At 43.5% G+C, this 22915-nt stretch overlaps 1 protein-coding gene across 1 annotated transcript in view; it reads right to left on the reverse strand.

Moving 5' to 3' along the window:
• ADGRL3 (adhesion G protein-coupled receptor L3) overlaps positions 1–22915 on the reverse strand; it is a 505316-nt gene that overhangs the window by 173553 nt on the left and 308848 nt on the right. The window contains exons 6-7 of the mRNA XM_053370359.1: positions 16458–16472; positions 13047–13847 (exon numbers count right to left, since the gene is read on the reverse strand). Coding sequence (XP_053226334.1) covers positions 13047–13847; positions 16458–16472 — 816 coding nt within the window. The remainder of the gene's footprint in view (positions 1–13046; positions 13848–16457; positions 16473–22915) is intronic.

The following is a 22915-nucleotide window of genomic DNA, read 5'->3' on the forward strand; positions in this document are numbered from 1 at the left end:
AGTGAGTGGTCACAGAGAGAAGGAGAAGACTGGGAAACGGAGGTGCCGAAAGCTGAAGGGGTAACAAGGCTTAGTGAGCTGGGAGAGTCGGTGGTAGAGAGACGGTCAGGATCAGATGCAGAAGCTGAAGCAGGAGAGGAGGGAAGTCAAGAGGCAGAGATGAGTCCAGCTGGTGAAGAGTCGAGGGTGTTTCCCACTCTTGCTGCAACAAGCTCCCCTCCTCTGCTGACTCCCAGAACCAGGAGAGGGAAGAAATGGGCAGAGCAAAGACAAGTTGCACACAGGTACAGTCTCTGATTGCTGGCAAGAAGCCCTGGAGAGGAAACTTAGGTGGCTGTAGGGAGGTGGGGCAACAAAGGTCCGTATAGTAAAAGCTCTGGTTTTCCCAGTAGTGATGTATGGAAGTGAGAGCTGGACCATCAAGAAGGCTGATCGCTGAAGAATTGAAGTTTTTGAATCCTGGTGCTGGAGGAGACTCTTGAGAGTCCCATGGACTGCAAGAAGATCCAACCTCTCCATTCTTAAGGAAACCAGCCCTGAGTGCTCACTGGAAGGACAGATCGTGAAGGTGGGGCTCCAAGACTTTGGCCACCTCATGAGAAGAGAAGACTCCCTGGAAAAGTCCCTGATGTTGGGAAAGATGGAGGGCACAAGGAGAAGGGGACAACAGAGGACGAGATGGTTGGACAGCATTCTCGAAGCTACCAGCATGAGGGAGGCAGTGGAAGACAGGAGTGCCTGGCATGCTCTGGTCCATGGGGTCACGAAGAGTCGGACACAACTAAACAGCAACAGGGAGGTGGGGCAACTGATTTCATAGGACTTACAGGGCTGCTGTGCTCTGTAAACTCTGTACAGATTGTGTTTCGCTAATAAAGAGTTAACTCCAGCTTTGAACTGTGTGATTTACTGACTGGCTTGCTCTGTGACATCTGGCAATTGAGAGTCTCTCCCTCTCCTCTTTGCTGAAGTGCTATTACTAGTAAGAAATGTCTCCTAATGCTCAACTAGAATCCACCTTCCTGTAGTGTAACATGAGCCTTTTAAATCTAATTGTGCCTTCTAGGGCAGCAAAAGCCTTAGCAGTCTTCAAATATCTTAAGGGCTGTCACACAGAGGGCAATTACACCCCTTCAGTTTTCTATACTCCATCTTAAAGGTGGCAACTCTTCCCATCAGAACTTTTTCTCAATAACCTTTACCATCTTCACGGTCGCTCTCTGGAGCCGTTACAATTTGTCTACATCCTTCTTCAAGTGTGGCGCCCAGAACTAGGCAGTATTCCAGATGAGGTCTGACTAGTAGAGAATTAAATGGAATTACATCCTGTGACTTCAGAATTATGTCTCTATTAATTGAGCTTAAAATCTCATTAGCCTTTTTTGCAGCTGCATCCCACTGCTGACTCATGTTTAGCTTGTGATGGACCATAATTCTGAGATCCTTTGCACTCACTAAGCCAAGTATTCCCTCATCTCTATCTGAATTTTTGTCCTTCTCTCTTTCTTAGCTTCAGCAGGAAAGCTGTGCTTTTCAAGAGTTCATTACCAAAAAAGTAGTGCAACAGATACACTGCTCAGCATAGAGACAGTCATCTCTAGACACATGTACCTTACTAAACATATATGCTTTATGCTAAGTCGTGGGTGAACATCTCAGACGACACAGCGATTCTTCAAACAGCTCTTGTTTATTTACAGGCCAGAACAGAACTGAAGGGCTCAGCCAGCCTGCTTATATAGAGCTCCACTACAACGCAACAGTAACCACTTTCTGTAACTATCCAATCACTGAATGTCACTTTCAATCCCTTATTTGCATAACTATCTACAGTATCCCCCTGCTGGCCCAGGGTGAGAACTTCAGTACATTACACTTTAGTTACCAGGTTTCTTCCTCTGTAATGAGTGGCCTATGCTGTTCTCATTTCCCCTTTGCTTTCGAAGTTTACTTAATTTCATTCCCAACACATAACTCTAATCACTTTGGAATATTTGTGTGTCTCTCTCTTTTCTTGCTAAGGTGCAACTAGTTCCAATTCAACAACGAATCTGATGGTAATTGTTATGCTGTTCACAGTGTTCCTTCTTTTGAGATCATTAATGGAGAAGTTAAACAGCATTGATTTTTGTGGCTTTGTTTACAGCCTTCCAATTACATTTCAGCCTATATGACTTGCTAATACACAGACCAGCTTGCAAAAGTAGCGTGAGACTGATGATTTTATGGGGGCCATATTCTCACTAACAATTTCATTCAATAATGTTTAGCTCCACACCAAAGTGATTACTCTTTATCCCCCCCCCCCATAAGGAAGTTCTTTGGTGAAGATTAAGTTGAAATCCTTGCCAGAGTTTAAGTAAACACAGTATTAAGCTTCACAGGCTGTTTGAGACAACCTGGCAGCAGAGGTGGCCAATTCCTAGACCTGAGTATTGATCCTGGAGCAAAGGTAGATTACTCTTGTGCAAAATTTCTTTTGTCTGCACCTCTCTCTAAGCAAGGGGCATTATCCCAGAGTTGAAGGATTAGCAGACTCTCTTCATGAGCATCTATACTTTTAATTAATATTAAATAAATCCTCTTTAAGACTGAACTTAATGTATGAAGCTCTTTAAATTAGAAATTAGACCACTGATCAATCTAGCTCTTCATTACCTATTCTGACTGGCAATGACTCTCATGAAAGCAAAAGCAAACAGGCAAACAATGCAAATCTTTAAAAGCGAACTGAAATGTACTAAAATGCCCAATATATTTCAGTGAAGATCTTGAGGAGAACAGCAACATATAAACAAACGCAATTCAGATAATATACATAGACACTAATTATAATTAGCAACCCACATGAAAATCAAGCATGTAACATACCTTATTAAAACAAACCCTAAAACCTCAACTAATCATATTACAAATCAACATCAATCACATCTTCATACTTGTTTTTCACTACATGACTGACATGTCTCATTACAAAATGATTAACTCTGTCATTAAGGATGGTTGAGTACTGTAATCTGTCTTAAAAATATTTATACATGGAATTTGGGGGTTCTGACCCAAACATATCAGACTGCCTCCTGCATCTAGCATTGCTGATTTTGTTTTTAAAAAACCCACTTAGAATTATAGAATTGTAGAGTTGGAAGTGACCCTAAGGGTCATTTAATCCAACCCCCCTGCAATGAAGGAATTTCATCTATAAAATCCTTGAAGTCTGTTTGGTCCACCACCTTCTGAGGTCCTACATTTCACTGATTGAATATGTGCAAAATTATATGCAGGAATATTTATTTTATATGTATAATATACATATAAAAGAGTCAAGCCCCTAGCAGCACTATATTTCTGCAGCATAATTTCATAAGTATTCATACATAAGTACCGTATTTTTCGCTCTATAAGACGGACTTCCCCCTCCTAAAAAGTAAGGGAAAATGTGTGTGCGTCTTATGAAGCGAACGCAGATGGGAGGCTCTGCTCAGCGCTCCCTTTAAAGAGCCGCGTGGAGTGCGTGTGTGGCTCTTGGGGGCTTTTCCCCGAAAAGCCCCCAAGAGCCGCACACACACTCCGCACGGCTCTTTAAAGGGAGTGCGGCTCTTGGGGGAGCCTTAGCCGCATGCAGCCTCTCCCGGTCAGCGGGATGAAGGCTCCCCTTGCCCAGGAGAGGCTGCGCGCGGCTATCCCAGAAGCCAGGACAGCCAGTGGGATCACTGCGCAACGATCCCACTTGCTATCCTGGCTTCTGGGATTCAGAATTCCCCCCTTGCTTTCCTCTTCCAAAAACTAGGTGCGTCTTATGGTCTGGTGCATCTTATAGAGCGAAAAATATGGTATATTTAAGCAGTCAGAGTTGTTGTTGTATTATGTGCTGGCTACTTTAGGAAACCTGGTGTGTAATATTTTGTGCATTCCAATGTGTGCAGCCATATAATATGTGAGACTATCATTCCTGATGGCGCTACAGCACATCTAGCAGCAAACTCTGCCACTTTGTGCTTACAATTAATTGAGCTTTGGGGCAAATATGCATCTTAAGATAAATAGCACGCCCATAGGTTATTGCATGGCTCCACAGTATGCCAACATCTTCATGGATGACTTAAAATAGTGCTTTCTCTGCTCCTGTCTCAAAAAGGCCCTGCTCTGCCTGGTGTATATTGAAAGCACATTTATCATCTGGATTCACAAGATCACACTGGAAAGATACCCTGGGATACAAATGATACTTTCCTATTGGAAACAAAGGACGCGTGACTTTCCCCCCGGTGGGATTTGAGTGTTATTTTTTATGGTTATTGCTATGTTTGTTTTATATGAAACCCGTAAGACACATATTATATAAAAGAAATCTACTGACCACTACACATACTGACATGCTTCTGGCTTCCACCCAGAATGTAACGCGAAATCCGTGGCCTGCAGCCAACGCTTAAGACACAAGCGTTATCTGCACTGACTCTTTGGGCAGACTCACAACATCATCAGGCATTTTCCAGACCACAATACGAAGTGGAAAAAGCAAATCGACAAGGCCAGACTGGTACCTAGGAATAATCTGCGACAGGACAGACTCAGAAGAGAAAGCAAATGAATGTCCCTTGTCATCTATCACGCCCAGATAAAACCACTCTTCCAAAGTATCTTCCATTATCCGCAGCTCATCTTGGACAACGATGCTTTGCTCAAATACGCCTTGGGCAGAAGGCCTGCACTTGTTTGCAGATAGCACCCTCCCTGCTGCTTGCCGTCAAGAGCAAACCACATCGCAGCCACAGGGACCAGATCCTGCAGCAAATCCAGATGCCAACTTTGTTGGCATATCGTTATGAGTTTGCAGGGTCAGATACCCCAGTTCCCTTCCAGTTCCTAGCTATGCCCTATTTGTTGGGGTCAAATGTGTAACAGCAAGACTGCCAAACCAAGTCCTTTATTAATGATTTTGGCTGGCTAGTTATGCACCAAGATTAACATGAGAAGATGCTCTGTGCCAGATCAGTGGGGCTTTCCTAACTCCCCTTCCTCATTTTTGCACCTAGTCCCACCCACCACACACACACACACACACACACACACACACACACAGTGAGAGCGAGAGCGAGAGCAAACCAGCAGATAGATTTCCCTTCAGAGACTGGGTGCACTGTTTCAGAAAGCTGAAATCAGAAGTCAGAGGACCAGAGTGCATTCAGTCTCTTGGAACAGAAGCTGAACTCTGAGAGGATGGGCAACAGCTGTATTACTAGGTATTGACTTGAACAGGGAAATAATCGAGATTAGGTTGAGCCAAACACGTTACTGTGCAGTTTTTATTTCCTATTGCGGCTGTTTTTAAAATTATATTTAATTTATTTTGAAAATCTTTGCAATAATTATTGAAATTGCTGCCCCACGAATACCTTTAGTAAAAGCTAAATTTGTTTAGGAAGAAACATTGGAGGGCTTGGGTGGAATTCAAGTGTAGCACTATGGAAAGTGTTTCATCAGTACAATGGTACCTCGGGTTAAGAACTTAATTCGTTCCGGAGGTCCGTTCTTAACCTGAAACTGTTCTTAACCTGAAGCACCACTTTAGCTAATGGGGCCTCCCGCTGCCGCTGCGCAATTTCTGTTCTCATCCTGAAGCAAAGTTCTTAACCTGAAGCACTATTTCTGGGTTAGCGGAGTCTGTAACCTGAAGCGTCTTTAACCTGAGGTACCACTGTACCACTGACTCTTCCCAAGCCCATGGGGAGTGGGGGTGGGGTAGAAAGGGGATGAAGTCCCATTATGCTAGCAGGACTCTTTGGTTGCATCCAGCCCCTCATGCATACTCTCCAACATTTATCCGATGAAAACAGAGACATCCTATTCTTCTTCTTCTTCTTCATCATCATCATCATCATTAATTATTATCACTATTATTATACCCAACCCATCTGACTGGGTTGCCCCAGCCACTCTGGGCGGCTTCCAACATATATAAAAACATAACAAAACATTAAACATTTTAAAAACCCTTCCCTATGCAGGGCTGCCTTCAGATGTCTTCTAAAGGTTGTCTAGTTACTTATCTCCTTGGTTCGGGGGTCACATAACTCCATACCCTCCAACATTTCTCCCTTGAAAATAGGGACGTCCTAAGGATAAGTGGGACAATCCTGGATCAATTCAGAAACTGGAATGGCTTTCGTAAATCTGGGTCTGTCCCTGGAAAATAGGGAGACTTGGAGGGCCGGCTCATGCCTAATTGCCTTGCTATACTATTAAATACAGAGAGTTGGCTGGACCAATCAATTGAGTCCAGAGATTAAAGAATTCTTCAATGAAAGCTGTCAGGGCATGAAGACAGCCTCTTAGTGACAGCAGTGAGGACCATGGTAGGGTGGGTTCGTGGTCTGCTTGCTTTTCATCCTCTTTGCCTTTCACTGTGAAGACCATCACCCATGCTCTCACACCCCTTTTCACACATAACTAAGGCAACAGCCTGTCTCAACCCTGACAAACGAGCCATTTGGGAAATCGTGATAAATGAACTGCTGGACTTGAGAGATGAATGCAGAATGCTTATTTAAAACTTCCTTGTTTGGGCATTTCCAAAGTCTGCTCTGCTTGGGAGTAGATACTCAGTGCTAGCCCACATATTAAGGATAGATGGGTAACTCGCAACCTATGTGCATTTAACTTGTGCTCGTTCAGCTTTATGTGCTTGGAAATGCAATAAAAAGGGGGAGGAAAGGGGGCAGAAATCTGGGGTGGGGAGCTTTGGCAATCCCAGCGGCCACTGAACTCAATGCGCTTGGACTATATGTGATTTCGGTTTTAGGCACTATTCCTGGAATGTGGTCCCAGTGTGACAGTTGCCTGAACAAATTCAATGTGTGTTTTGCTTTACTGAATTCTAACTTTTTGTTTGTCCCCATGTTTAAATCCAATTTCTGACGGTGCAAAAATGCTAAGCAACAGCTATTTCTTTCTTTTTAATGTCTGTTTCCCCAATTCCACCCTCAAGCTTCCTGATCCCCCACAAAGCACTCTGATGTCCTCAGATACAGCAAGAACATTGGTGCTGAATATATTTTCATAGGTTAAATTTCCAATTTAATCCACTTTTAAATCTTCAGTTAATGAATTAAATTACTTTATGACACCGTAATATTGATTCATGCCTTCTGCCTACGTATTTATCTTCATCACCAAGCCCCCAACAATCATTCCCATTAAGCAAAGATAATTTAAGAGATGCTATTAAAATGCAAGATATTATTGCAATTTTGCTGTTGCCCAGTAAAAATGAAGTAATTTGCTATAATGCAGCACTTTTTACCATGCTAGTGAAAGGCAGTCAATAAAAATAGGCCTATTGTTTCAGGGAGTTGTCTCTGCAAATCATCTTCCATCCTTAGCAACGGATGACAAGAGCACATCTCAGGAGGTGCTGTTGCTCAGTCCTAGAATGCCCCTATCCCAAATATTAAAGATGCAGTGCTCTGACTTCTCTTCATTCCCTTCCTGCCCTTTTATATGGGATTGGGATCTTCCTACCTCATAAAAAAGATGAAGATGTATTGGCTAATGAAATGTTTTGCTGGCCTTCTTCCCTAAGTTGTAGATTTTCTCTGTGTAGTGTATCCAGTGGAAAAGACAGTACTAGCACCCCAAAATGTTGTTGTTATTATTATTTTAAAAAATCTGTTTATTTTCATATAAAGATGTTGAACATAGTGGAATGGACAAGGAGCCACGCAGATGATGGGATTCGGAGTGCAGGGGGTTTCTGCTGGCAAAATTGGGCTGTCCCCTCTCCCGATACAAAATATCACCTACATCTTCATACGATTTGGGCCGGCAAAGAGAGCCATTTTCTCCCACCAACAAACATGAACATGCAAACTACAGTCGTACCTCGGATCTCAAACGCCTTGGCTTCCAGCTCTTGAATGATCGAAACCTGAAAGCGAATGTTCCGGTTTTTGAACGATTTTTGGAAGCCAAACGTCCAACAGGGCTTTCATGGCTTCCGATTAGCTGCAGGAGCTTCCTGCAGCCAATCAGAAGCCGTGCTTTGGTTTTCGAACGTTTTGGAAGTCAAACGGACTTCCAGAACGGATTCCGTTTGACTTCCAAGGTACGACTGTATAGATTTAGATACATATCAAAGCTTTCAAAAATGTCATTCGACACACGAAATGGACCCAATATTTCTATCTTAATACAGTGGTACCTCAGGTTACATACACTTCAGGTTACATACGCTTCAGGTTACAGACTCCGCTAACCCAGAAATAGTACCTCGGGTTAAGAACTTTGCTTCAGGATGAGAACAGAAATCGCACAGCGGTGGCATGGCAGCAGCGGGAGGCCCCATTAGCTAAAGTGGTGCTTCAGGTTAAGAACAGTTTTAGGCTAAGTACAGACCTGCGCAACGAATTAAGTTCTTAACCCGAGGTACCACTGTATAATACTTCAAGAATTCCAACTTCCAGAAAAGACCTCAAAGCCACACACAGGCTCATTTTTCCTCTGTTTCTTCACGTCATATACAAATGCATTGCAACGGCGTGTGAATCACAGCCAGGTATTTTGGGATCCCTGTAATGAAACTCATGCGGCAAGGCAAGGTGTTTCTTTTCAAAATAAAAACTATGTTATGAACAAAACAAATGGAATACATTAGAGTGTCCTGACAGCTGTCTTTTCTTTTCCTACTGCTGCCAGCAACACGCCTCCTTTATTTGTCAATCCACAATTCCACCTTCTCCGTTACATTTATTTTCAGTACCCACCTCTTTCAATATCATTTTACCTCGTGTCAAGACTCACTTTTCCTGTTTCTCTGCTGCCAGCTGATTATCTCTTAACTCTTCCCAAAATGGCTTTACTTTTATTGCTTAAGGCCAGCACAGGGAATATGTGAGCCTAGTTCAGACCTCTGGCACTGGTCCATTTAAGCCTTTGTCCTTCTGCTAGCCTTCCCCTTCCACAAAACTGATTGGGAAGGTCAAATCCCATCCCTGCCACAAGGTGCTGAGCAGCGGAATGAAAACATTCCCACCTCCTGTGCTGTGATCAGGAACAAAACAGTCCACCTTCACCTGACCTGGCAAGTTTTATCCTCATCACAGTACACAATGGATGTGTTTCTTCGTTTACTTCCTTTATACTCCAACTTTTCCCCTTTTTGTGGTCCTCCTCCTTGTTTCATCTCCACAACAACCCTGTGATGTAGGTCAGGCTGAGAGAACACAGTGACTAGCCCAAGGTCACCCAGGGAACTTTAGGGCCAAGTGAGGATTTGAACCCTGCACCCCCAGGTCCCAGTCCAACACTTTTAACCACTATGCCACGCTGCCTCTCTCGTCTCCCTGTGTACGATGATGGGGGTGAAAATCAGGCCATCCCTGCTCCTCAGATGATTAGTGTGGATCTGAGAAACAGGGAAAGTTCACCTGTGGATCTCCACTGGGTTATGCTGGGATACAGCCATCAAAAGATACAGTCATTACAGATACAGGTACAGTAATCAAAAGAGACACCTGGAAACGTCTAAACTGGGAAGAAAGGATTAAGTCTCCCTTTCCAGGGTGTGAGGATTAGGAAGAAAACTGCCAACAGAAGTCCGTTCTTAAACCAAAGCATTCTTAAACCAAGGCGTGCCTTCCCATAGCAGCAGGGGACTCAATTTACAAATGGAACACGCTCAAGAGGAAGCGGAACATGTTCTGCTTCCAAGGCAAAGTTCACAAACCGAAACACCTACTTCTGGGTTTGCAGCGTTCTTAATCCAAGTGGTTCATAAACTAAGCTGTTCTTAAACCAAGGCACCACTGTATACGTCTGAGTGGGTGAGATTGTGTGCCAAGGCTGTGCAATTGCGTGAAAGTGGTGTGAAATGTATGCATATATTTCTGTTTGCCTCTTGACTGCATGTGAACGCTGCTGCACAATTGCTGACGGGGGAATGAGGCCTGGTCAGCAGAGAACACCTGGACTCCGAAATGTCTGCAGTGGGTGCTGATCTGCCAGTGGGCCGAGTTCAAAATCTTACTATTAGGCTACACAGCCCTTAACAACTTGGGGCCAGTTTACCTACGAGATTGCTTTAACCCATCTGCGCCCACCCAACTGCTTTGATTGGTGGAATGGGCACTTCTACAGGGGCCACGTGAAACCCATGACACATCTGTAAGACTCAGGCATACCAATACTTTGGTACTCCCTACCTATTGATATCAGGCAGGTGCCTTCACTGTATTCTTTTCGGGGCCTGCTGAAGACATTCTTATTTAGACAAACCTACCCAGATGTGGGTTAAACCACAGAGCCTAGGGCTTGCCGATCAGAAGGTCGGCGGTTCAAATCCCCGCAACGGGGTGAGCTCCCGTTGCTCGGTCCCTGCTCCTGCCAACCTAGCGGTTCGAAAGCACCCCAAAAAGTGCAAGTAGATAAATAGGTACCGCTCCGGCGGGAAGGTAAACGGTGTTTCTGTGTGCTGCTCTGGTTCGCCAGAAGTGGCTTAGTCATGCTGGCCACATGACCCGGAAGCTGTACGCCGGCTCCCTCGGCCAGTAAAGCGAGATGAGCGCCACAACCCCAGAGTCAGCCACGACTGGACCTAACGGACAGGGGTCCCTTCACCTTTTTACCCAGATGTTTAGAAAGTTTGCGTGAGTTTTAATTTACTTCTGTCTATTCCATTGTGGTTTTAACTTTTTGTGTGTTTTAAATTATGGTTTTGATTTTTTTTTGGTGATACTTTTATTATCTTTTTTGTAAAATGCTTTGAGGGTTTTATCTATAATCGAAACAGTATATAAATTTTATGAAATAAATATGTAAATAAAGGTGGTGTTTAATGTGTTTGTGAGTGAGTTGAAAGAGGTGAATTGGGTGTGTTTTGGGGGTTTGAGTGATATGCATCCTCTGCTAGCTGCCCCAAAGGAAAGAGGCTTGGAGCAGGGAGCTTTTCTTTAAATACAGTGAGCTGTTTGAAACACAATGCATACACATGTGAAGGTATTTATTTTGCAATGTGCGTCTATACATATAGATAAGCAAGCACTTGAACCTTTTATCTGTCTTCTTTCTTTGGCAATGCGTACAGCCACCCTGTGTTTAATTGCGGCATGGAACCCATTTAAAAAGAAAAAACAAGAGAAAGGTTCTGCAAGGAAGGAAAGAAAACCTGGAGTGCCTTTCTGTAAAAGAAAATATGATCCCCCCCCCCCATCTGGCTTGGTGAAAACAGATCCCTGCCGGAATCTTGAGACCCTGTGAGGATTTCACCAAATTACAAACCTGCATCCCTAAAACGTTTCCCAAATCAGAAATCAAACCATGTTACTTTCACTTGCTTCTTTAAAAAAGAGCTTCACTACCATCTCTAGTAGCTTGGGGAAAGGGAGCAGCACGGAACACTGGTACAGAATGAGCCCCTTTTTGAATTAGGCCCAAATTTCAGAGGGGTCTGAATATGGCTTGAAAGCAGCTTTCAAGACTCAAACTGCTGAAAACTTAATATTGAATGTTTTCTGTTTGTAGATTTGAGGCCATCACTGGTTACATATGCATGCTTGCGAGGGGTAATGTTATGTACTGAAGTTCTCACCCTGGGCCAGCAGGGGGATACTGTAGTTAGTTTTCACTCAGGTCCACATATGCAAATAAGGGATTGAAAGTGACGTTCAGTGATTGGATAGTTACAGAATGTGGTTACTGTTGCGTTGTAGTGGAGCTCTATATAAGCAGGCTGGCTGAACCCTTCAGTTCAGTTCTGTTCTGGCCTGTGAATAAACAAGAGCTGTTTGGAGAATCGCTGTGTAGTCTGATATGTTCACCCACAACTTAACAGGTAACATGCACCTGCAACCCCATGGGGATGGGGGCAGAACTGCAGCAGAAAATTGGCAGTGAGGGAAAGGCAGTGGCGTAGCGTGGGTTGTCAGCACCCGGGGCAAGGCAAGTAATTTGCGCCCCCTAACCTGTCCCTCCCCCAGATAGTCCCTTGCTCTTTCTCCGCACCGCACCGCACGCCTGGCACACACACCCCCTCCACAGTGGGCGGCGACCCGGTGGCTCGGATCAGATTCGCACAGCCAGCACTGCAGTGAGAGAGAGTGAGTGAGCCAGGTAGGGGCAGAGAGCTGCGAGTGCGAGCGCCCCCCCCCCAGATGTTGCGCCCGGTGCGGCTGGCCCCCCCTGCACCCCCCACGCTACGCCGCTGGGGAAAGGGATAAAGAACTGCAGTGGCTTTTTTCTTGACAAAAGAAAAGGTCAGTTACATGCTTCTGTGTGCGACGAGGCATCTTCCCTGATTCTCAAAGTCTGTAAGTGCAAGACAATCCAGTACAGACATTAGAGTTATTTGTGCAAGCAAGCAAGCAACAAACCAGTGTTTTTTTAATTTAAAAAAAATAGTGTTCTGCTGGCATGGATAAAAATCACATATTCATTTCAGCGCAACCTGCTACCAAGTGACATCAGCCGTCTATCATCTAACACAGTACTAACAGTCCCAATGATGATAATTCTTCAGGGTCTCAAATTGGAATATTTTCTAGGCCTACTGCCTCTAAGATCTTTCAAATTATAAATCGTTGTGTTCCATTTGGAACTGATTTATATGTCCGATAATTGTGATGATTTCATCTGTTTTTATAATTGTCTTTTTAATTGCTTTGACCTGCCCTAGGACCTTATGGTTAGGGGCAGCTAAGACATCTTATAAACAAAAGAGAAACAGCACCCCTTTCCACACAAACACACACACACACAAATCAAAACTAGAGAAGTCAGGAATCAAATCTGAAGCCATGCGCAGGTGAAGTATGTTATGGGCAGTTCTAACCACAATATGAATACACATCTCCCATCTCAGGAATAAGGACCTCAGGGAGGTGGAGGCAATTTAAATTGGGGAAACAGTTTGGTTCCATTCCAAATCAGTCCTTCCTCCTGCTGCTGCTTTTGTTAAGGAAAAGGCAGCACAGCTTAGCCCCAAGCCATAGCCCAACATGGCTGTAAAGTCATAGGACGCAAAACCCAAAAACTTAACAAAGAAGCCTTACCTGTTCTGCTGTCCATGGGTCCAAAATCCAAAGAGTACTTAACCACATGGTAGTTGTTCCATACGTAAAGAAGGTTGTCCCTTGGATTATAATCCACCGCAGCAATGTACTGGTAGGAGTTCGGAAAAGGAACATCCACGACACTTTCTTTGCTTTGTTCAGTGTTGTAAATATAGTCTATTTTATTACCTGTTGCTTCGTTATCATCATCTTCATAGACCGATTTCACCACATACAAAATGCCACAGATCATGAACGCATTGGAAGCCGACCTCTTGTCGTAAGACGTGTCCCAGGTCCCTTCGATCCTCAAGGTATAAGGGTTCAGCTGACTAATGACTATTTTGCCGTTGTTTTGCTCAGTTGCATAGATCACCCAAAGACCATTCTCATCCACGGCCAAGTCTATGTCAGACTTGCCTCCCCACCTGTAAGGAGACGTGTCGTGGTAGTTGGCATTTGCAATGATGGCTTCCCCACTTTTAATTCTTGTCCGTAGGTCAAATTTGACAATGTTCCTGGTTCGTTCCTTGTTGAAAAATAAAGCCCCGTCATACACCACAAACCCCGTGCCGTCCACCCTGTGCGGCAACTTGTATGTTGTAGTTGGTCTTCCAGCAATGAAATCATCCTTCGAAGAATACTCCGTTAGAGTGTCAGTTCTGTAAGGGGTCCATGGCATGTAGTAAATTTTGTCCGAAGCCTGCAAAGGATCCTTACACCAGGCTCCTGACTGGTGATCGGATTCAAATAAATGTTCACTCTGATATACTCCTTTTAGTAGTCCAGGACAAAGAAAAACTGAAGGGAGGGAAAAAGTTAAAAACAAAGCAGGTTACTAAATGTGCTGGCCTTCTCTAGCATGCACTTAGAAGTTCACAGCTCAAGAACAAAGAGAGAGCTCAAAAGAAATTCAGGCTTTCCTAAACTCTGATATGAATGTGAGAGTGGCTTTTCATGCTGAAAAGAGGATACAGGAAGTTCCCGAGAACTATTCTCCATTCCTCTTTTTCAAAAAGCCCCTTGGCAAATGTGCCTCCTTTGAAATTATATAATTAACAGATATTATTGCACGGCAAAGTAAAAATTCCGTAGCAACTAAAAAAAACAACAACTAAAAAACCCCCCCAACAACTCTAAAAGCACACAAAAGGGAAACAAGCCTCTTGCAGGTCAATGCTTTAAATAATGAAAAAGGTTTTGGAAGCTGCTACCTAAACAGAATGCAGCCACAGAAGTAAAGAAATAACATTTAATGAATATGCCAAGAGGAAGAGAGAAAGGATAAGGGAAAAGCTCAGTGGAGGAAGGCTAGGATCAAGATTTAAATCAATAGGGATAGTCCTCTGAAATACAGGAGAATTAAAGCCTTAAGTAAATCAAGATCGACCAGCTGAAATAATCCACTCCACAGACTTCAAAATAATTTTACATCCCCGTAACCCCTCACCAAACGTGGTTTTAGACACCAAGCTGCCAGTTCTCAATTGCCATTTCTCAATGATCGCATCTGAAAGAACTCGATCTGAAAGAAGACTGACACTTTGGAACTCTCCGCCCATAGATATAAGGCATGTGCCTTCACTGGATTACTTTTGGCACCTGCTGAAGACATTTCTGCCAAGTTGTTTAGAAAGTTGATGCGATTTTTAATTTGTTTCCATCTATTGTGGTTTTAATTTTTTGTACGTTTTAAATGATGGTTGTAAACTTCTCTTAGTGATATGCTTATTGTTTTTATCTTTTTTTGTAAACCACTTTGAGGTTCCTTCCACGATCAAGCAGTATAGAGATTTTATGAAATAAATAAATAAATTGCTTTAAACTAATAAAAACAAAAAATCCTGATTATTATAGATTTCCCCCCTTTGTTTTCACTTTTTCATACTCAACGTTTTTAATAGGCCTATTCCTGGATAGGTTCTATTCAGTTTCAGGCTCCTGCACCCATATCCCGAGTTTGATGGGAAATAAGGCAGGGAAACAGCTGTCCTACAGGCAGCTGCTCACACCTGATCAAACTGGCGGTGGCATGAAATGTATCTTTGCATTTAAAGTGCAAATAGCATTAGCTGAAGGGGCTGATAATTAATGGCGTCCCAATAGGCATGGACAGGGAAATGAACCTTTTCTCTCTGCTTCATTTCTAATGGGAAATACAGGATACAACTTGTTAATTGATTGAATACACAGTTTTACATAGCTATATGGACTTATGTCATAGTCTGCAGTTCCCATTACAAATGACTTGAGAATTTCAGCACCAAGGCTAATCCGAAAATTGATGTGTGTTTGTGTGTGAGAGTGTGTGCTCACCCATGACTGTGTTTCATTTCTAGCTATTGATCCAAAATTAAAGGTGTCCTAAGTCCTATTTTCTGTAACGCCACCTTTGCAAAGCAGCTCTTTCTTGCACAGAGTCAACTGGAAGCCCCAAATTATTGGCCATAATTCATTTAGTGGACTCCTTCCCACAGGAACCAGGATGGGATTTCCCAGTGGGAAGAAGGCTCCCAGCTCATCAGAATAAAACTGCAAGGACAAACATCAATTTAGCAACGCATTTCCACCAACATTGGTGCTGTTAGCCAGAAATCAGATTGGTAAATGATAGTGTGAAATTGCACAGTGCCATTTTATGCTGGTCCTCTGACAATCTGACGACTGAATGCACGCAAGGCACTCTTCCCACCGCCATCTTGGATTGTCATGGGACAACATGCGTACACTCATATGTACATGGGATCCATTTACCACCAAGAAATTGAGGGTTTGGGTCACCTGCGTACATCTCTGTGCAAAATGGACATGGAATGTACACTCTTTGGCACGATCCTGATCCTTCATATGTACACTGGATTCAACATCTGCCTAATGCACAATGCATATGCAATTTAGCTGTCGACCTTTTGAACAGAAGCCACCTATAAAAATTGCACAGCACTTTATACTGTTAAACACTTGACAAATAGAAAACTGCTGTAACATAACAGAGGGGAATAAACCTTCTGAGGAGCTTTAAATTACCCTTGATGCCTTGGTGATATACTGAAAGCAAGTTGCATGCAAGTACGGCAGGAAGGAAAAGAACTGCGTCCTTCTAAATTATTTTATACTGCTCCATAAATGGTGCAGAAGGAAAGGGGAATAGATTTTCAATCCTTCAAGGGGTGGGGTGGAAAGAAGCATGGTGCCAGTAAACATTTCCAGGAAAGAGGCGACATGTTAGGTGAAATTGCTTAGCAGCAGAACCCCCCCCCCCCGAACAACTTTAACCAATAGATTAAAATGGCGAAAATTAATGATGAAAGGATATGAAGTAAAGCATTAGACTGTTAAATATTTTATCCCGCAATTGCTTAGAATGGGTATGTGTATATATAGAAAAACATGTGAAAGGTATTTAATTACCTTTTTGTTCCACTTCTATTGTAGAGAAAGAAGAAAAGCAGGAAAGGAGAAAAAGAGAACAGATTAATGGTATTGTATTGGCTAGACACTTTTGCTCTTGCACTGAACTATTTAGCCTTCATTTTGCTTACTGCTACATTCTGCATTCATTAGTTTGTAAGGCCTTAAAAAATACAAATCAAACCCTTATAAAGGTTTGTTACAATTTTTTTCTTTTTTTAAAAAAGCATGCACCATTGTACCCATAACCCATTAACGTCAGTGCAAGGTTTTCATTGATTCTGTCGGACTAATGACTAGGATTCCATTGAACACAGGAATGACGGGGAAATTCTTGAATATACAGCCTCTTCATAATTGGCTGGTCCCCAGTGTATCAGTGCTCCCAAAGAATGATATGTTCCAACTTCCGAAGAAGATGTTGACATAGACTGAAATCATCTTTGTTTTTTAAAAAACAGAAAAAATCTTGAAATAAATGTACATAACAGCAGTTATTCCCATTAGATCAAATAACATATGTCATCTACTCACCAAAAAAAGAGGGAAAAAAACCCCTTACCTAATGCCACAGGGTAATTGATTAGCCAATGATGTAATTAGATCCACATAAATCAGTGTATGATTAAACAATAGTTCCAAAGGAAAAGACATGCTTTGTGTATTGAATAATTACTTCCTTTTTTTACCTGGACTCATTTCCTGCTCTCAAGGATGCAGTTAGGAATTTGACAAGTATTAGAAATACAGATTTGGATGAACTAAGAACTGATTCTGAAATGACGAAAGAGCGCAGGGCTAATCTAAAATCGCTTGACTGATTTCAACACTTTTTGAACCATGCCTTTACTGATACCAAAAGGCCTTTCGTGAAACGTCCAGAGAAGCAAATTTCCAATCTGTTGCAGTGGGACATTCTGCGCGTATGTCCTTCCTAACGCCAATGCTTGCTGGCCTAGGGGTTGTTCTGTTCCCACCGGAGCTTTTACACAACACATGGAATTAGGTACAATCTGATTGAATTCATGACTACTTCTGCATTTTGCTTAGCATGGCTTCAAGGAATACATGAATGTAATGTCTGAAGTGGGGCCCACACCTTCCAATAATTGACAGACGAAAACAGGGACACTCTTGTCAAGGGTTTGGCATCAGCAGTTGACATCGCTGGTAAGCCATTGCACATTGTTATGCAAACACAACGAAGTGAGAATCCACACAGAATGGGCTTGTGCAACTGGCTGCCTACAGTTCTTGCAGCAAGGCAGCACCTGACATTTATCAAAATGCATAGCTGTCAACTTACAGATTTGAAAATAAGGAACCAGCAGCCGCGAAAATAAGGGATCAGCAGCCAAAATAAGGGATTTTCCGCCCGCAGGTGTGTTCGACTTCTGAGCCCCTCCGAGCCAAAGGCAGAAAGCTCAGCCAGCAGCCAAACGAAGCCTCATCAATAAGGGACAGCAGCGGGACATGGCGCTGGGATAAGGGACTGTCCCGCCAAATAAGGGACGCTTGACAGCTATGTCAAAATGACATTAAGTAGTGCTGGGACCCATTGCAAGGCTAACTCAGCCTGCTTTAAAAACAAAAATGGAGAGTGGTGGTGACTGCAGGGAGATCCAAACCTCACTCACCCCATACATTTCTCTACAGATGTCTTTGTCTGACAATAATAATAATAATAATAATGATTTTATTATTTATATGCCGCCCATCTGACTGAGTTGCCCCCGCCACTCTGGGCAGCTCCTAAAAATTATTAAAAACACAAGAAAACATAAGAAAGAAACTGACTCACTAGGGTTTCCATACATCTGGAATTCAACTGGTGAAAATAGCTCAACAACTTTTGCGTCTTGAATTTTACCTCTAGAAATATGGCAACCCTATGACCCACCCCCTAAAAAAGCAGAGTGAAGTTCAACCTCAGAAGCGGTCTCTGATCCTAGGGGACCATTCTCCTAGGTCTCAGAAGCTGCCCATTTGTAGATGGAAATCAGAGAATTCCTGTAGTCACCCCTCCACCCTTGGTTCTGAGGCCGGGATGCTGAAGTCTATCATGTTCAGCTTCTTAAAATCCTTTTCAAATCTCAGCACGCCTTGGAAGTCCAATAACCCCTTTTTCAGTTCATGTATGGCCTTTTCTTGGATTAATGTGCATTAGGAGGGCATCACCCATGAATAAAACAATAATGTGGTGTATTCCTCACGGCTTTATTCCTTTTACCTTCTGGTCTGCATGGATGGCTTGAACTAAAGTCTCAATCATCACCACAAGCAGCAGTGGTGACACTGGGCAATCCCGCCTGGCGTCCCTTCCAAGGCGGATTGACTTGGGAGTCATGGCCATTCATGTGCTGTAGACTGGAATATACCTGAGTTTTAGGGAAACCCTCCCCCACCCCAATTCCGTTTAACCCCACCAAATATCTTAAGAGCATGTGGAGATAAAGGTATGGCTGGCTGTTTGCTTTTATTGCTAAGATGGACTGCATTCAGGAACCTGTGAACCAAATCAGCCACTTGATGATTGGGGATAAACCCTGCTTGGTCCATGCTTGGATAGAAATCAATTTCACCTCTGGGTGAAGCTGGGTGTTTTAGCAAAGAAACAGGATGACCCCATCCAGCTTGAGCAGAATTATGAGTCTTTTCAGTTATCTCCTCTTTTATATTGGAGCTCTCAACGATTCCAGAGTGCTGAAAGACTTCATGGTCGCCCTTGTACTCTACTCCAAGCCAACCAGATGATCTTGACAACCACCTTATAAATAGCTCTTGTGCTCTTCAGGGTTCCACTTGCAGCCTACCCATGTTTACATCAGAAGAAGGACGTGGCAATGACCAGCTGTAGCCGCCTCTGCCTGTGTATTAGCCTCATGCTGTAATTAAGTTTCTATTATGTCCTTGTTATTTGTTGTCTGCAAGCCGCTTTGGCACTCATTTGAATGGAAACATTATAGAAATACAATAAATCAAATCAAATCAATCAATCAAGCTTACACAACTACCTCCAGTAAAAATAACCTGAGTGGAGAAGAGCTTTTGAATTACACTGCGAATGACAGGTCATGCCCTCCATTTTATTTCATTTTGAGTAATTACTATTTATTTGATGGTCATGATAACATGTCCTTTGGTTTCCTTGACCTTGAAAAACATGGACTCCATATTAATTCACTGATGTACTATATTTCAGGGATTGACAACCTGAACTCACGGGTGGCCCAGAAACTGAGAGGTGGAGGGAGGGAGAGAGCGAGATCAACAAATGGGAACAGCAGAACATAACTGACGGTCCATGGTAGTTGGGTAAAATAGTTAATTGCACTGTGTGTGAGCTGTGAGGGGGTGTTGGGAAACTGTGTACGTGCAGCTACTCACACAGAGTCAATTAAGGTTTGGCAGACAGCCAGAAGGCAATCTGAAGGAGTAAGTCTGCCTGGTGATAACAGAGGCATGGAGACAGCTCCCTGACTGGTCAAGCTCTCTCAAGGTAGTGATAATTAATGGTCTACCAACTGGTAGTTTGTGAGTTCAGTGGTTTCACTCCCTTTTTAAGCAGTCTCAAAGCGGCTAACATTCTCCTTTCCCTTCCTCCCCCACAACAAACACTCTGTGAGGCGAGTGAGGCTGAGAGACTTCAGAGAAGTGTGACTGGCCCAAGGTCACCCAGCAGCTGCATGTGGAGGAGCGGGGAAGCGAACCTGGTTCCCCAGATTACGAGTCCACCGCTCTCAACCACTACACCACACTGGCTCTAAGGTAGATAGGGATGGTTATCTCTCTAATGTTGTATTATGCCATACTCCCTCCATGGCAGTCATTTCGTGACTGGTGGCCCCGGCACTCTCTCTAAATTTGAAATGTGTCTGCTAGTCCAAAAAGGTTGGCGACCCCTGCTATAATTTATTACATGTAGAATTTTGAAAATAGCATCATATGACCATCATATGCAAAGATGACTTCCGGTATTTTCTTTTTTGGAAAGTCTACTTTGTGAGGACAGTTTTCTTTCTAAAGATTGTCTCTCAATGGGCACTTACCATAAAATCATTATTTATAACAACTTACTAGGAATGTAGGGGGCGGGTGGCGCTGTGGGTAAAACCTCAGTGCCTAGGGCTTGCCGATCGCATGGTCGGCGGTTCGAATCCCCGCGGCGGGGTGAGCTCCCATCCCAGCTCCTGCCCACCTAGCAGTTCGAAAGCACCCCCAAGTGCAAGTAGATAAATAGGGGCCGCTTACTAACGGGAAGGTAAACGGTGTTTCCGTGTGCTGCGCTGGCACGCCAGAGCAGCTTCGTCACACTGGCTACGTGACCCGGAAGTGTCTCCAGACAGCGCTGGCCCCCGGCCTCTTAAGTGAGATGGGCGCACAACCCTAGAGTCGGACACGACTGGCCCGTACGGGCAGGGGTACCTTTACCTTTACCTTTACTGGGAATGTCTGGCTGACTACTTGAGCAAACCACCCTGACAGGCCTTCCAGAGTTATTGTACACATTAATAGAACAGAACAGCCCCATGTACGCTGTCCTAAGCTCCTTGAAGGATGGGGAGGATAAAAATGCAATAAATAAGAGAATGTAAGCAGTGCCCCTTCCTAAAGTCTTTACTGGGTCTGGTGTTATTTAGTTCATCCATGAAAGAAAGCTCTGCATTGATTTTTCATACAAGCCTTCAATATAAAATGACTCCTTTCTGCTTTCTTTGCTGTCTTAATATCATTCAGAAATGACACATCCCAAGACTTAAAATGCATCTTAGGGTCATTTTGGACTTTTCTCCTTGGGGGAAAATTAGAATTCAGCCATATGCTATAGCTTGGCTTTTCCTGCTGCGCTGTAATTCATCACCCGTCAAGTTCTTCAGTCCATAAGAGGTCAGAAGCAAATCAAAAGCACGACTGTGCTATCTTGTACGGGTGTCCCTAGAGCCCATTTTCCTTCCTATGATTAATACAGCTCATATTTAATCTCCACAAGAAAAACATTTGATCCTTCAGATGACACAGATTGCCTCTGCAGCTGCCAGAACCAAATGAAGGGAAATATCATTCAAATGTATTTATGATCCTCATTACCTCAAATCTATTGGTAGCAGTGCAGGGCTGAAGCCATCTCACGCAGCACAATCCTACGCTTGTTTGCTTAGAAGAAAATCCCATTGTTCAATGAGGCTTACTCCAAAGCAAATCCCAAATGGACTGCAGTCTTAATGGTTTAAATACAAGCAATGATTGTTAATACCCAATGCTTTTTGTTGAGGCAGTAATTTAAAAGCAGTTATGCCACACTACGGCAGAAGCATCCTGAATGTGTATATCACGCATTGCAACAGCCTCCACACCTTCCAACTATTCCTGTAAAGTTGATATTTTGCGATACCTGTCTATGGTAAATCATTCTCCTCGTTTTTGATTTTAGGGAGATTCCCTAAGAAAATTAATCTCTGCATGGGGACAGTTAATTCTTGATTTTAGCACACAGGCAGGCCAGTTAGGTAAAGGTAAAGGGACCCCTGACCATTAGGTCCAGTCATGGCCGACTCTGGGGTTGCGGCGCTCATCTCGCTTTACTGGCCCAGGGAGCCGGCGTACAGCTTCCGGGTCATGTGGCCAGCATGACTAAGCCGCTTCTGACGAACTAGAGCAGCGCACGGAAACACCATTTACCTTCCCGCCATTTACCTTCCCTATTTATCTACTTGCACTTTGATGTGCTTTCGAACTGCTAGGTTGGCAGGAGCAGGGACCGAGCAACGGGAGCTCACCCCGTCGTGGGGATTCGAACTGTCGACCTTCCGATCGGCAAGTCCTAGGCTCTGTGGTTTAACCCACAGCGCCACATGGGCACAAAACCCCAGTGAACAGCTTCCTTTCCAGACCTCCTCTGCAACTGTGTACCCAGGTAGTAAATACTGCTAAATGTTTTTTGAATTGTTGTAATTCTGTATTAATTACAGCCAGATCTGATTAAAGACATTTATGTTTGCTTTTTGCCTGGACGAAACTGCTCTGGCCAGCTTTCTAACATAGACTTCTTAATGCTGGTTATGGACTGTAACACGAAAGTTTTGATTTGACATAGTCTCCTTCAGAAACCCGCGTAGGACACAGGATATTGTAGTAAAAGGGACTACAGAATACAGTAACAGAGGGAAAGGGAAGCCTTCAGCAATGGGGAAGGGGGTGTTCAGAGTAAGACAACACAGTCATACCTTGGTTTCCGAACAGCTTAGTTATCAAATGTTTTGGCTCCCAAACACCGCAAACCTGGTTTGCAAACTATTTTTGGAAGCCGAACATCTGATGGGGCTTTCGTGGCTTCTGATTGGCTGCAGGAACTTCCTGCAGTCAATCAGAAGCCGCGCTATGGTTTACGAACGTTTTGGAAGTCGAAAGGACTTCTGGAACAGATTCCGTTCGACTTCCAAGGTATGACTGTATCCGCT

This window comes from Podarcis raffonei, chromosome 17 (genome assembly GCF_027172205.1).
Source record: "Podarcis raffonei isolate rPodRaf1 chromosome 17, rPodRaf1.pri, whole genome shotgun sequence".
In the NCBI taxonomy this organism is placed as follows: Eukaryota; Metazoa; Chordata; class Lepidosauria; order Squamata; family Lacertidae; genus Podarcis; species Podarcis raffonei.